Raw genomic sequence first — 15,631 nt, forward strand, 5'->3', positions numbered from 1 at the left:
CTTGCTGAAGTTCAATCCGAACATCAGAATGGAGAAGAAAGGGGATTTAAGTGACTTTGAACATCGACGAGCTGGTCTGAGTATTTCAAAAACTACTGATCCACTGGGATTTTCATGCACTATCTCTAGGGTTTACAGAGAAAAAAAGAGAAAATATCCAGTGACCGGCAGTTGTGTGGACAAAAATGCCTTGTTGATGTCAGAGGAGAATGGGTGGAGATGTTAGAAAGGAAACTATAACACAAATAACTCATTACAACCAAGGTATGCAGAATACCATCTCTTAATGCACAACACGTTGAACCCTGAAGCAGATGGGGGGGGCTACAGCAGCAGAAGACCACACCAGGTGCAGCTACTGTCAGCTAAGAACAGGAAGGGGAGGCTACAATTCACACAGTTTCACCAGAACCATAGAAGATTGGAAAAATGTTGCTTGGTCTTATGAGTCTTGATTTCTGCTGCGACATTCAGATGGTAGGGTCAGAATTTGGCATAAAGAACATGAAAGTATGGATCCATTCTGCCTTGTCTCAACAGTTCAGGCTGCTGGTGGTGGTTTGGGGGATTGGGGGATATTTTCTTGGCATACTTTGGGCTCCTTAGTACCAATTGAGCATTGTTTAAATGCCACAGCCTACCTGAGTATTGTAGCTGACCATTGTCCATCCCTTTATGACTACAGTGTACCCATCTTCTGATGGCTACTTCCAGCAGGATAATGCACCATGTCACAAAGCTCAAATCATCTCAGACTGGTTTCTTGAAAATGACAATTAGTTCACTTTCCTCAAACGGCCTCCACAGTCACCAGATCTCAATCCAATAGAGCAGCTTTGGGATGTGCTGGAACAAAAGATTAACATCATGGATGTGCAGCCGACAAATCTGCAGCAACTGCGTCATGTCATCATGTCAATATGAACCAAAATCTCTGAGGAATGTTTCCAACACCTTGTTGAATCTACGCCATGAACAATTCAGGCAGTTCGGAAGGCTAAGAGCTATGTTTCCTGCGTGTTCGGCGTAGAGTAATTCAATTTAGGTTAAACTCAAATCTGACTCCATTTTCTTATGTAATCTGACTCCATTTTAGTATGACCTCGAATTTACGTTGAAAGGCAAATTGGTTGTTTGTTGGTCTCTAATTTTTCTTGTTATTCTTCTGACATTTGATTATTCTAATTTAACTCTTTACTTTATTTTACTCGTTCATTAGGAATCTATGTCGCTCAGGGTGCCCCACGACGGCCGTTCTTTTACGTGTGCCCCACTATCACAAACTCGCCAGTCTAAACAGTAGCCAGAGGTTATGACTAGTAGTCCCCCTCAGTTACCCATAAACAAATTAATTAAAGCTCAAACAATAAACAGCGGTTATGCTAGCACTAGCTGTCTAGCCCCCGACAGTTATATAACTGCGTACAACTTAATTAAAGCTGAGACAATAACCAGCGGTTATGACCAGTACTGTTACTAGCCCCCCATAGTTAATGCAACTGAGTACAACTTAACTAAAGTCAAGCGGTTTAGCCAGAAATCTAAAACCTCACCTGATGTGCCCTATGCTCTAGTCTGAGTTTTATTATGCACTGGACACAGATTTGCGGAAACATAGCCTTCACTTACTCTACTTGAGAAAATAATTTCAGAGTAAGTCAGAGTAAATCAAATGTAACAATTTATTATCAGTCAGGTAAGGATTATGCCAATTACATAGCCAATTCATATCAAATCAATACAAGACATCAAATTCTCAAAGATGAATCTGATAGTAAAAAATGCATTCCTGACTTTTAGAAAAATACACAGTATGAAGTGTGTGGACACACTTCATGCTATGGGCTCATTCCAGCTACAGAAAGCCCTGATCCTTTTGCTGCAGTCCTTTAAATACCTCAGACCAAGACAAACATCCCCCGAGATGGAGACAGGAACTAACAATTGGAATTTGCATTAACTCAGGTCCCAAGCCTGGGTGATTTTACAACTCAATGGGAACAGGGGGTAATTTACATGGAGGACCCTGGTAAAGGGCACTCCCATCACAGTAATCAAGAAATCTCTTAACTCTTCGGATCTGTATTATCTTCTAATCTACTTTTGTAAGATTGAGACCATTGTACCAGTTGCACTGAGACATTTCCAATGATACTAGACATAAGTGTTAGTTCACTTGCATTGACATTTTCATGTAATCATTTTGAGCAGACTGAGTAGAAGGAAGAATGGGTGATGGGATTTAAAATTAAACAAATGGCCAGAAGGGAAGGAGGTCTCCTGGTCCTCCACTCTGTGGGGTGTCTCGAAGATGCCCGTGTATGTTTGTATTGTCTGTTTCTCAGGAGATCAAAGTATCTCCGTTAAAAATTGATAGCCAAAATACACTGTAAGTCACTTTATATAAAAGTGTCTGCTAAATGCATACATTTAATTTAATTTAATATTGTAGACCTTGTATATTCTGTACTTACTGCTTATTGCACTTCTGGTTACATGCTAACTGCATTTCGTTGAACTGTACCTTACATGTGCAATGACAATAAAGTGGAATCTAATCTAAAGTGGCCAGTGAGGGTATTGGGAGAATACATTATTGGGAATTATTGAATCAATGCTGCCCTCTGTTGAAAAAAAAAAAAAAAAAAGGATTGTAGAAGTCCCCAAAGAAGGCCCCTCCTGCTACATCAACCGGAGCCTTTGCAAAACCATCTGGCAAGAAGTTAGAACACTTACCACCTGCAAAATTGGCAAATATTGCTATTAAACCAACAAGTGAGCTGAACTTCATACATCAGGACGCTAGAGAAGTGACAGGTTTACTACTCTCTACTGCCAAACTGTTGGCATTACAACTTGCACTGATTTTATTGTAATTCGAGGATAAGATTTTTAAATGTTGCAGAAATTATAAATATTTTTATCAAACTGATAAACCTATCACGCCAACAATAACAACGTCCATATGCTATTCACTTAAAGACTCTGTTAATGACTGTCCATTAATGATTGGCTGGTTAAGTTGAATCACTGGTTATAGCACGCTGTACTGATAACGCTAATAATGATTATTCATTAAAAAAAATATTTAATTACCAGTTTTATTCTATAATTATTTTAATTCACGAAATTACAAACAAATGAGATACTGTTCAACATGTTGGGTGCATTCAAACAATATATATTTTTTAATAAACAAGATCAAAATTACATGTATAAGACAAACATTATACATGGTAAAATATATATAAACAAACATTACACATGAAATACAACATTTCACACTAAAGGTGCTGTATACACATACAAATTTATATAAATATTTTTAGGGTTTACAAACTTTCATAGAAAATCGTATAGTATCAATATAATGCTCCATTTCCTTCCTAAAATAAATAAAACAAGGTTTTTACAAGAAGACGGAGGTGCGCCTTCATTACGGGCTGTTCATTACAGATAGATAAATTAATGTTAACATTCCTGACCAACCAATAAAATGTTCAGGGTGACCCTGCGGTGGGACTTCCATTTGATTGAAGGTATCATCAGCCAATCGTAAAGCAGACAATCTTTGCTCAAGACACAACTGACAGGGTATTCCACCAATCAGGTAGTTTCGATGGGCGGTCCTTAGCCTCACGGTAGCGTCCATGGTCTCTGTTGTACGAGCTGGTCTAGACAAGCAGTATGGCGGAAGAAGAGAGTGAATTGGAGTTAGACAGGTTTAAGAAAGAACTGGAGACTTTGTTGAGGACAAGTGCAAGCGACGAACGGGGACTCCAGAGCAAGACGTACTGTGAACGATTCTGTGAGGTAAGATGACAGGCTAGACGAAAGCATTTGCAAGCTATTTAAATTTTTGTTTTAAAAAAGCAAACAGAGATGTGCTAACAGTGTTAGCAGCATGTCAGCAGATTCCCCTCCCCCAGTGTACAGCCACCGTGAGCCAAAATTACACTGTGTTTTACCTCAGTAACTAGTGGTGTCTTCAAAATACCACAGAGGTAGATCTCAACAATCCAGAAGTTATTTTAATCACGAATTGGCGAACTCGGGCTGTCACTTTCTTTCAGTTAGCTTCATTAGCCTGGCATGTGGCTAACGGTTAGCATTCCCAAGTTGCATTCCAAAACAAGCAGACTGCGATAGAGCAGCTTATGCACACTTCTTCATATTTTATTTGCCAGGGAGTTTATGAAACAGAAAACAGTCCAAGCCAGTTTCATAAATGCTTATTCACGATAATAGGGTGTTAAATGATATAATATCTCGATGCTGTCAGTGCTAGCAGTAACGTTAGTGAAAGTCTTATTAACCAGTGTCTGCAAAGGCTGGTTTTCTCCCAACAGTTAACGTTACTAAGCTGTTTTTATTTCTAATGAAGACGTTGCCAAGTTAATGAATCCATCCTTCTCTCTCTATAAATAAACTTTTTAAAAAAAAATATATATATTTTTAATGGTGGTTTATCGAAGTTTGATGTTTTCTAATCTGTATCAGTAAGTTAATGTACTGTCATTGAATGCTAGACTTCCATGACTGGAAACAAACATTACAAGTCCCTTTTCAGGCTTTAGGAGCATATGGTGATCGTAATATATTCTGTCAATCTTTTATTTTTCTATTGATACTCTCTTTTTGTTTTCTTTTAGTTGGTGGTGGAGCAAACCGGGCAATGGCAGGTGCCTCTTCCCCAGCTCCAGGTGCTACAGAGTGCTCTGTGCTCTTTTGTCCATGGGGCTGCATCATTCCCTCCAGAGTGTGAACATGTACGCTACACACTGAGAAGTCTGGCCCTGTGAGTATATACTTCTGATTTTGCCATTAAATCTTACTTAAGAGTGCTTTAAAACTTTAAGGAAGTAGAACATGCATTTAAGTCAGCAGACTGTCGTCATGTTCTCCCCCTCATGTCATTATAAACGTATGTGACTTTATTATAATTATTATTGACATTTGATATTTTGAAGAATATTGGTTACCAAACAAGAGTTTACCAAAATTAAGAAAGAAAGAAAGAAAATAAATCACTTAGACATTTCTCAAAATAGCTTTTTTGTTCCACAGAAGAAATGAAGTCAGAGGTTTGGAATAGGGATGTGGGCGATGACAAATTTCTTGAACATTTAAACCGAGGTTTTGTAACCGACCAGTCTAACATACCCCCAGATAGTCAAAAAAGAGTCAGTAAAAGTAACTTGAAATGTCTAATTGTATCATACAGTCAAATTTCATACTGAATGCTGATGAAAAATAGGTTACATGCATACAGTGTAAAGCCCTACTTTAGAATCAGTGTACATTAAACTTAAGCATTCATTTAATCAATGTCAGCTAACTTAGACATGTTTATTAAAATAAACTGAATCCCGGTCAAACTGGTATTGTCCCTCATACCCAGTAGTATCACAATAAGCAAGGTTAATTATTTTATGCCAGAACACAAAACTGTTTTAATTGTTTTGTCCTAAATATATACACTTTTCAAAATTACATATTAAGAAATATATTAGCGTAATTTGAAATAATTTAGGATGATATGATGGTCAGTAAATAAAATGACAGAATTTATTATTATTATTTATTTTTATTTATTTATTTATTTTGGCTGAACTCTTCCTTTATGTATTTGTTACCCTAGATGTCTGTCATTTTAATTGTGAGTTCATGTGTAAATGGTGTGTGATTAAATTGCTGAGGTTTATACAAGCCCTAGACATGTAACCGACCTATCACAAAGAGTATTTAGCTGGGATATTAAGCATGAGAATATATCCTAATACAACAGAGCAGTTGCCAATAGTGAATAAGACAGCAAATGCAGTGTAAGTTCCAGAAAACATCTTTGCCCACCTCCTAATAAAAAACAAATCCTGTCTGAATAGGACCTAAATCCAGTGGAAGTTATAAAAGTGACTAAAAAAGGCTTGCAGTATAATTTGTTGGAGCAACAGGTTGTAAAATAAAATATCACTTTATTATTATTATTATTATTATTTTTTTTTTTTTTTGCAGAAGTATATTCGAACTGCTGTTGTTCTTTGGAAAAGATGAATTCATTGAGCATCCTTTGAAAAACATTGTAGACTCATTTCAGGTAACTGCATTACCTCAGTCCTGTTATTCTTGGGTGAAGCATCTTGTTGAATTCTGCTTACTGGACTTTCAGCGCTTATTGTGTTGAGTTACTCATATGCTACCATGTAAATGGTTTGATGTTTAAAAACTGTTTTCCTGCTCTATTCTAGGACTGCTATGCGAGCCTGGTAAGACACCAGAATGTTTACCTCCTGCAGGTTAGACAAATTATCAAAGATGGAGGTCCTTGGGCAAACCCTGTTCTTGAGGCCATTCTCAAGGATTCAGAGCTACCACAAGAAGATGGTCAGTCAATCAGGCTTTTGATTAAAAATATGTAATATGTACCTGGCATTTCATAAACTGTTAATGGAGTTGAATATTACATGAGTCTTTTTTATTGTTTTTGTTCTCAGTGGACAAATATCTGAGCTCAGAAGTATCCATTTTCTTTGAGCTACGTGTGCGTTATCTGGTGGCATGTGAGAGGCTTCCGGAGGCATTGGCACTGACCAGAAGATGTATCAGGCACTCTGTTGTAGGAAGACATCTCTATTTCAAGCAAGCCTACCTCATCTGCCTTTGGAGAGCTTCTTTTCTTGACTGCATGTACAAGGGGGTGAGTGCGAAATTATTTAATTGATAGTTTCACCACAGTTGGTGTAAAATGGTCTTTGATGTATCTGGATTGTACATAGTTTATTTTTTTTTTTGGCTCTGAAAAAAATATTTCATACTTTTATAAAAAGTAAAACTTCTCCATTCTCACTTGTCCTTTTTCTGGTTAAGCAGCACTGAGTACATTTTCTGAGTAAAGTTGTTGTGTAAAGTCCTGTGTGTCTTTTCAAGGGACTCCTAAATTGGTAGTTTCTAAACTTGACTGTTTACGATGATATGCTCTGTGCTTTTTTTTTTTTTTCTTTACGCGCAGAGAGATGCACACGTTAACATAACATCTCAGTAAAAACCACTATAAAGGAAGATGAAAAACATTAAACTGAAATCATAAATATATATAATTACGACAGAAGTACATTGCCCATAGATCTTTGAAAAGCCATTGATTTTGGTGTCCATATCAAGTGGTTTTTACATTGATATTAAGTAAAATGAATAGTTGTATAATATGTATAATTCAAACTTTTTTTTTTTTCCATCTTGCTCATTTACAGTTTCTGGACAGTGTAACACCCAACATGCACTGCAAACAAGTGGTGCAGAAGACTAGAATGCCTTATGTATAATTAGCAAAGCAAAGACGGTGTAAATAAGAGACTTAGGGCCATATTTTAACAATCTAAGTGCAAGGTCTAAAGCACACAGCACAAGTGCACTTAGGGTGTTTCCGAGAAACGGGAAAAACTATCAGCGTGTATGGTCCGCAAGTGTTGTACCTATTCTCTTAATGAGTCATTGGTGTATTTGGGCATAATGTGCACTTAATGTGCAGAGCTGGCTTCATTGATTTATAATGGCAATATTCTTGAGAGTCTAGAACTCTGCACATAAACAGTTAGTGAACTGAGCTGGGCTGAAACAGTTAGGTGTATGATAAATAATTTATTTAAAATGTAACACATTTTATTTAAATTTAAATGTTTCGTTTTTCATACTGCAAATAAGGCCAATGTGAAGTTGGCCAGTTAAACTGGCAAGGCAAATCCTTTTTTTAGTTTTGAAAATCAATATAAAGAAAAGGACATGCAATTTGTCACATGCAAAATAAATAAAAATATTTCACTATAAATGAATGCAGTATCAGGGCTGTGACGGTGGCAGTTTTTGTACCACTGTGGTGGTAAAGGCACCAACCACAGCAGTTAGCGGTTGGTGTACAAATTACACTTTCGATGTGATTCAGGCTTTAAAAGTGCATTAAAATACAAAGACCTTGGACGTGGAAAGCAGAAATTTAATGTCTAGAAATTTAGAGGGCTGTGGGGCACGAGCAGGATAGAGCCCATCTCTCATCTCTTCGTGTTTCTCCCAGTATTCTAAAGCGATTGATATAAAGCAATTGAAAATTCTAATTGAGCTATTTGGGAAAACGAAACCATGAATTACTGGCAGGTATGAAATACTCTGGTAATAGGGAGCCTGCGCATGATATGTCAAAAAAGAAGATATTAATTATTTGTTCCCAAAACTTATTCATTTATGCCTACAGTTTATTAATTTCCCCAACTCAAACATCACAATCAGCTCTTCCGGGTCTTTAAAAATGAAGTCATGTCTCAACAGGTAAAACTAAGCTACTTTCAATAAAACGTTCCAACATATTAGGAATACTTTTAATGAAGTTTAGCTTACCTGTCGAGTAGAAACTCTGCAAGTAGGTCAAAACAACTGAGACCCAAACATTCTAACTTGTAAAAAACCTGAAATGGACCCAAGTGTTACCACATTGTTCGTTATTTTGGCAAAATAAATTAGTACAACTTGGACACAATTTAACTAAACTGAAGGAATGAATTAAGTTCTGCAAAATTATTTTTAATCAGTTGAACTGCAGTGGGGCGGTTGTCATGAAAATTATACTTTACTGTAACTGTACAATATCACATTGTTGACTTAAGTTTTAGTGGTCTGTTCTTATGTAGAATGGTAGTGTGGTGTTTGTATATAAACATAAACATCTGAAAATTATATTATTATTTTTTCTTTTAAAATATTGGAATATAATGAACAATGTCACAGATCACACTATTGTTTTCTTTTCTAAAGATGGCAGACATCAATGGGAAGGACGCTGTAGAAATACTCTGCATGGTGGAGAATGAGGAGAAAGAGGAGACTGTTTTGATGCTGAGTAAAGGCTTCCTATCTCAGAAGCTCCAGATTGGAGATATGTACTACCTTTGGTGGGTCTCTCAAGCTTTATGAACATTTACAAGGGGAATTTTGTTCATTGTATTGCCCCAACTTCTAGCATTCAGTATTTTTACACAGTCATTGTAACAACCTGACCAGAAGAATTGAAGGTGCAGAGGATCACATTCTTATTTATTGCTGTATTTTTATTTTTATTTTTTATTCCCTTTAAGGGATTTGGTCTTCATATGGAGCAGACTCTACCTGCGTTTAAACCGCTCTAAGCAGGGATTCCTAGAGGAATGCAACTTAATGATTCTGTCAGCAACCAACACAAAAGCGATTTTCCCATTTATGAAGGTGATTTTGGCAGAGGTAATATATTTTTTTAATTTGGTTTACTAGTTGTATTAAACAAAACATTTTGTTTAAACCCGTGAAAGTGTTAATGAAATGTTAATTTCAGTGTTGTCTTTTGTTGAAATGATAACGGCAATAAAATGTTATTTTTCAGCTTGGAAAAGATGGCCTGGGGTTTTGTGTGGAGCTTTGTGCACGGGCATTGCAGACTGACCTTAAGAATGATCCCGTCACCAAGTCTCTTATCTACAAGACCATTGCATACTTACTCCCTAATGACCTTGAGGTCTGTAGAGCTTGTGCACTGCTAGTTTTCTTCCTAGAAAGAACTGTTGAGTCATACAAGCATGTGTTCCTCCTATATACTCACCCTGATCAGGAGTACCATGCAGACACCAGTCTTGTGGGTAACAGTGTACGCTTTGAGGCTCTCCAGATCCTGAAAAAAGACCTGTACTTTGACCCTGAGTTCTGGAGCCTTCTCAACATTGAAACAAACTGTCTGAAGCTGATGAGCGATAAGGTTGGTAAAGCAAATTTATGTGAAATCATGCAAAGGGACAAGTGGATGCCAAGCTACTGTGTGAAAGGATATTGTCAGTGTTATGCAGACAATGCATATGAGTCTATCACTAAAGCAGAGAAACAAACCAATCAAAAAATACAGGAAGTGGAGTCAGTGAAAACGTGGGTCAATTCTGCTTCAGGGGAAGCATCCTCCAAACATCCTGGCAAAAGGCGGGGGAGGAAGCCAGGGACACAGCTTGTAAAAGATTCACTGGCCAGTCCAGTTCGGCGTTCATTTAGGCAGTTGGACTTGGCAAAGAATAATGTCAGGCAACTAAATAGTAGACGCCATAGACTCCTTTCCCGGCAGACAGAGCTGAACACTCTGAAGCACAAGGGAAGGAAACCACAATGGCTTTTGGACCAGTTAGCTGCCCGAGCAGAAAACAGTGTACCTCAACTAGACAAGAAACCAGGAAGGAAACCAAAGCAGTCAGATCTTTTAAAGGATATTTCAGTTGAGGAGCCATTAGGTGAAATTACAATGAAATTTTCCTACCCTGATAATGAAGTTGACCTCTCTTCTGATGTCCAGGCCTCACTGTTTTCCACAGAAACCCCTCATATGACTGAAAGCAGTACTGACAAAACTGCATCTCAAGAGAATTTGAAATGGCCTGACCATGCTACGTCTTTTATCAAGTTGCTATCAGAGTCTATTCCATATAGGAAAAAAGACTTCAGGGTGAGAGAGGAGATTGTTTTCCAGGAGCAAGGCCTTTCTTTGGTACATAAATTCCACACATATTCAAGGACAGTTGAATTCGAAGGAATGTCATTCGACAGTTTACCCAAAGATGAAGTTAAGGTGGACTATAATGAATCCAAACAAGAAAGAGAGTCTGCTGAGGAACAGTGTGAACCGGCAGAGAGCCCTGGAGCTGCTTCACAGATTAAAAATGCTGTAGAAATCAAGGCTACTCCAATCCCAATTATAAATGAGGAAGTATCCACTCCTGTTGAAGCCATTGTAGAGTCGGTTAATGAATTCATTCAACATCCAATGAATGAGTTGTCAAGTCCCCAAGATGCAAACACCAAATATCCAGACTATGGTCCTTACAGTCCTATAAGTCCTCCAGAAAGTACTAATGTTGATCTTCCAACAGAAGTGAAAAATCTTACCACAGCTGAAGCCATTCCTATACCTAATAGTACAGCAGAAAATGTGACTTGTCTTCATGGGGATGCTCCTCCAGTTCTCACTGAAGTGAGGATGCTCCCTGATGATACAGGGCCTACTTTGAGTGAAAGTGAGATTGCCACTTCTAAAATTTTGCATGAGAGTACGGAGGTGCCATTGCCGTCACCAAGACCTGATGTGAAGTCACTGGAAATGCACACAGCTGTTGATGGTCTAGTCCCTGACCTTATGCCCCCAAGTGATGAAGGTTGCCAGGTATCATTTAACTGCAGCCTTTGCAATAAACAAACCAAATTCCAATACATTCTACGGCATGCAATGTGGCATCATCGGATTGACAGAAAGTGCATGTTCTGTCACAAACGCTACACTCATGGGCGCAGCCCGTCAGTCCATTTTAAAGTGCACATACAGGAGCTGAAAAAGTCTAATGGGCTTTTAAATGAAAATATTTGTGAGAATGCCATTGAGACCACTTTGCGATGTGCCCAGACAAGACTGTTTAAACGTGTGAATCCTGCTGTGAAGCATAGATTTAGAAACCTCAAAATGAGGTTAAACTGTACTTTGAACATCACAAATGTTCACAGGGAAGGGCAAAGTTCAGAGCCTAGGGAGAGATTGCGGGCAAGGTTAGTTAAGGATTCAGATCCCCCAAGTACATCAGAAGAACAAAAGAAGAACGTTTGCAAGATGAAGAGAAAACATATAAGGAGTGTTTTAGCAAAAAGATTTCAGTCAATAGATGAGAACAAAACGTTTATCAGAATAGGACTAGCAAGGAAGAGAGCAAAGACTATGCAAACACTAATGCCAGATAACAACAACTCAGATACCAAAAACACTTTGGCTCATAAGGTAAATGGAATGACCAGAAAGAGAAGAGAAGTGAAGAGTGAGCCTGAGACAAATACCCCTGAGGAAAAGGTTCACACATCATCACCACAGGACAGCAAAGTGAACATCGAGAGTGTAGAAAGTCAGAAAGACAATGTCAAGACTGAAACTGGGAATAGAAGTACAGAAGTAACAAAAGACAAGAGCAAATCAAAAAAGAAAAGAAAAGATGAAATTCTGGACTCTGGGCGGAAAAAGAAGAAGATTACTTCTGGAGATCAAAAAGAGGATGGAGAAGATGTAAAGAGGAGGAAGATCACAAATAGCCTGGATGGCAGTTTTGAGAATCAGGAACCCAAAGACAATAATGCTGAATTTAAGGAAATAAATCCAATTGGGCATAAAAATGGGCCAAAACCCAAAAAGCCATCCACACCATTCCAGGGAAAAAGAACTGGAGCATCTACACATGTCAGATGCCCTGTGGAGATATGTACGTTTAGTGCAAAATCTATCCTTGTCCTATCACATGTGCTGTCTCACCACCATGGTGACAAGAAGGCGCTTTTGTTCTTTTTTAACTTTGGAAAGGAGAAATGTCTTTTCTGTTGCAGAAAGTTATATAACCCTCAGCATTTTTTTGACCATGTAATATGCCACAGGGGTGAGCTGAAGTTCCCATGCTACCATTACGGCTGCAAGGAGAGGTACCAAACACGTATGGAGCTTAGTGAACACATGTTAGGCCATCATCCGTTGAGAGCATTGTGCTGCTTTCCTGGATGCTCTATGCAAGTTGACAGCAGTATGCTCCTGTATAGGCATGAGAAAAATCATTATCGACTCGATACAAATTTGGAAAAAAAATCATTCCCCAAAGAATCTGAACCAACAGGGCATGGAGTCCCTCAAAGCCTGGAAGATGGTATGGAAGCACCAGAAAATTCTTCACTTACTCAAGTTGTAGGTACAGCGAATTTGAAGGACCCTAGAAATCAAGATGATGATGAAAAACCTTTGGTCCTCAATAAAGGTTCTGTAAACTACAGTAGCAAGAACCATAGTCTTGTTAATGGGCATAGTGAGTGTGACAAAGTTGTTCCTCCCAAACCTTCAGATCCAGTCACTAAAGAGCAGGAACCAACGGTTTTAGGAAAACCTGTAACTAAACAATTTGTTCGACCTCTTCCCTCAGCCTATCTGGATGAGTCTTACATTAGCATGCCAAAACGTTGGAAGGAACCCCAGGTGGGCTCAAAGTTCTTAGGCTCTGTGTCAAAGCCAGAAAAACTGTCAACCAGGCAACGTTGCTCTCGATGTTTTCAGTCTTTCAACAGTGAGGAAGAGCTCCATGCACACAAAGACAAATGCACATCCCTCTTTGGTTTTGATTCGGATGATGAAAGTAAGTACCTTTTTTATTGTGAATCTTATTTTTGTCTTATTAATTTTTTTTTGTTGCTGTTAAATACTTTTGTTTTCAACAGGTGCCTCCTGAATTTGGAGAAGCAAGCATCTACTGAGAAAATTGCTAAATGCTGCTGTAGGCAATCAGCGTTCTTATATGTGTGCTTAACATCTTTGTCAGTGTCACAGAACTATATAAAATACTACATGGGAAATGACATTTTCATTGAAGTCTTGTATAACCGATCTGCTGCTTTATTTCGGAGCAAAGGTCTGTTATCTCTTCATATTAAAAAATCAGATTGACTTTTTTTTGTTTTCCAAAAGTCTTTTGAGACTTGGGACTGTTTTTTTAATTGACTGTCATCTTTGCTAGAAAATGTATAAGTTTGTCTCTAAAAAAATGCACAACAGATGCATTTGCATTTTCACTTCGTGTCACAGAGCTTAGCCTGTTCTCAAATTTTTTTGCTGGTCTTTTCAATTCCTGCATATGAGAGGCCACCAAAGACCATGACACTAAAAGAAGAGTCGGTCTGTCTGTCTGACCTGGGTAAATACCTCCTTCTCTGGAAGTATGGTGGTTAATGAAAGGTTTAAGGGTGAGTTCACTCAAAAATGAAAATGTGTTTTACACACCCTCAAAGCATCCTAGGTGTATGATTTTCTTCTTTCAGACGAATCCAATAAGAGTAATATAAAAAATTGTCCAGGTCTCTCCAAGCCTTTCAGTGGGGCTAAGTGGGTGTTGGTTGTCAACAGTTCAGAAGACGTGAAATAAAGTGCACGCATCTGTAATAAAAGGTCCCTCACACGGATCCGGGGGTTCTCCTGAAGGAAATCAATGCATTTTTGTAAGATAAATATCATTATTTCAAACGTAATGGACACTTTTTTGTTTTTTTTTCTCACTTCTGCTGACTGTGGTGCGTGGAAGTCATGCAGGTGGATGACGTAGGATGTATGTGTTGGGCATGCGCCTCTGAGATATGCATGAGCGTTGGAAACAAAGTTTCCTTTACTTTAGCAAAGGTCTTCTCTTGGCTTACATTGAAATCCTCCAACATTTATCTTGACATCCTTGTTTTGTGACTGTCATTTTGTTTTGTCTCTGCATTTGTCACTAATCACTCAACCCCGACGTCCTACGTCATTAACATGGACGGCTTCCACATACGACAGTCGGCAGAAGTAAAAAAAAAAAGAAGCATTTATTAAATTTTAAATATGGACATTTATTTTTCAAAAATGTATGTTTGCTACAGAAGGCCTTTATTCACCCACCGGAGCCTTGTCAGGGACATTTTATTATTAATGTGCGCACTTTATTTCATGTCTTCTGAACTGCTGACAGCCAATGCCCACTTACCTAATTGAAAGGCTTAGAGGGGATAGGGCAATTTTTTGTATAACTGATTGGATTTGCCTTAAAGAAGAAAGTCACATACACGCATGCTTATATTCATTTTTGGGTGAATTAACCCTTTAACTTGGCTGTTTTGTGACAATGGGTCAGGTGTTTACCAGTGTTGCATAGTGCTTTATGAGCAGAAGTACTGGATTAAAACTCTTAGGCCACTTCAAGTATTGATATGTGACCCTTTGTAAATTGATACTTATAGCATATTTTGAAAATGTCATTAACTTGCTTTTAAGTCAGTTGACACTTGGGAAAAGTTAAAGACATCATGTCTTTAAATGAAGGACTTTGAATTTGGTTGAGAAATCCTTAAGAACTGTCAGCCTTTAACTGCTGCTGCTGGAAAGGCCAAGTCTTTAAGACTACATATTCTCCTATTAATGGAAGAGTGTGTGTATGTGCCACAATGCCTCATTGAACATTGTCATAACATATTCTAAATGACTTCCCTTTAAACCTACGAAAATTGTAAGGGGAGGACTAATTCGTGTCTCAAACAGAGGCATGTTTAAAGCGGTTCAATTGATGAACATTAACAGTCTTATTTATTATTATTCTTTTTTTTTTTTGTATCTACTGTAAATGTTTGAAGAGTTTAAATAGTGTATGATTGGGTGACTGGGTTTATATATCAAGAGCATTTTTTGTCCTGATTAATAAACAAATTTGAAGGGGAGTTGAGTTGACTGGTTTAATGTAAACGGCCAGGATTCTTTGTGTTATATATCATTAACACTGTACACAGCGTCATGTTTTTGTTTATTTACAGTTTGTCATGTGGTGTACATTAACTACAGTTTGCGTCTACATCCAATGGAGGTGCTGTTCACGCTTAGGTTAAGTTAATCAAAGCCAAGTCAACGTTTTCTGTACTTATTTTTTCGAGACATCTTGATTGACACAGACTTTGTGTAAAATAAACTATACGCTGTTTGATAAAACACACTGGAAGCTTAAAATAATTATTTTTATATTTATTTTCCTCTTTGTATACAACATATCATACT

The 15,631-nt window shown here is 37.9% G+C and overlaps 1 protein-coding gene across 2 annotated transcripts; it reads left to right on the plus strand.

The window, feature by feature from the left end:
• Positions 1–3,653: 3,653 nt before the first annotated feature.
• Positions 3,654–15,567, plus strand: LOC128015979 (zinc finger protein 654). 2 transcript variants are annotated; one of them, XM_052600267.1, is made up of 10 exons: positions 3,654–3,813; positions 4,653–4,798; positions 6,016–6,097; positions 6,249–6,384; positions 6,495–6,697; positions 8,803–8,939; positions 9,123–9,264; positions 9,404–9,535; positions 9,629–13,202; positions 13,285–15,567. In XM_052600267.1, the coding sequence occupies exons 1-10, from the start codon at positions 3,688–3,690 to the stop codon at positions 13,293–13,295; spliced, it is 4,689 nt and encodes a 1,562-aa protein (XP_052456227.1). In that variant the 5' UTR covers positions 3,654–3,687; the 3' UTR covers positions 13,296–15,567. The 2 variants fall into 2 exon arrangements, with proteins under 2 accessions (XP_052456227.1, XP_052456218.1); XM_052600258.1 differs by having other exon boundaries at positions 9,404–13,202.
• The last annotated feature ends 64 nt before the right edge of the window (positions 15,568–15,631 follow it).

This window comes from Carassius gibelio, chromosome A1 (assembly GCF_023724105.1).
Source record: "Carassius gibelio isolate Cgi1373 ecotype wild population from Czech Republic chromosome A1, carGib1.2-hapl.c, whole genome shotgun sequence".
Taxonomy (NCBI): Eukaryota; Metazoa; Chordata; class Actinopteri; order Cypriniformes; family Cyprinidae; genus Carassius; species Carassius gibelio.

Coding starts and splice junctions, on each gene's coding strand:
- LOC128015979 (XM_052600258.1), top strand. CDS start 3,688: ATGGCGGAAGAAGAGAGTGAATTGGAGTTAGACAGGTTTAAGAAAGAA. Junction 6,385..6,494: donor AGAGCTACCACAAGAAGATG/GTCAGTCAATCA, acceptor TTTTGTTCTCAG/TGGACAAATATCTGAGCTCA. Junction 9,265..9,403: donor TGAAGGTGATTTTGGCAGAG/GTAATATATTTT, acceptor GTTATTTTTCAG/CTTGGAAAAGATGGCCTGGG.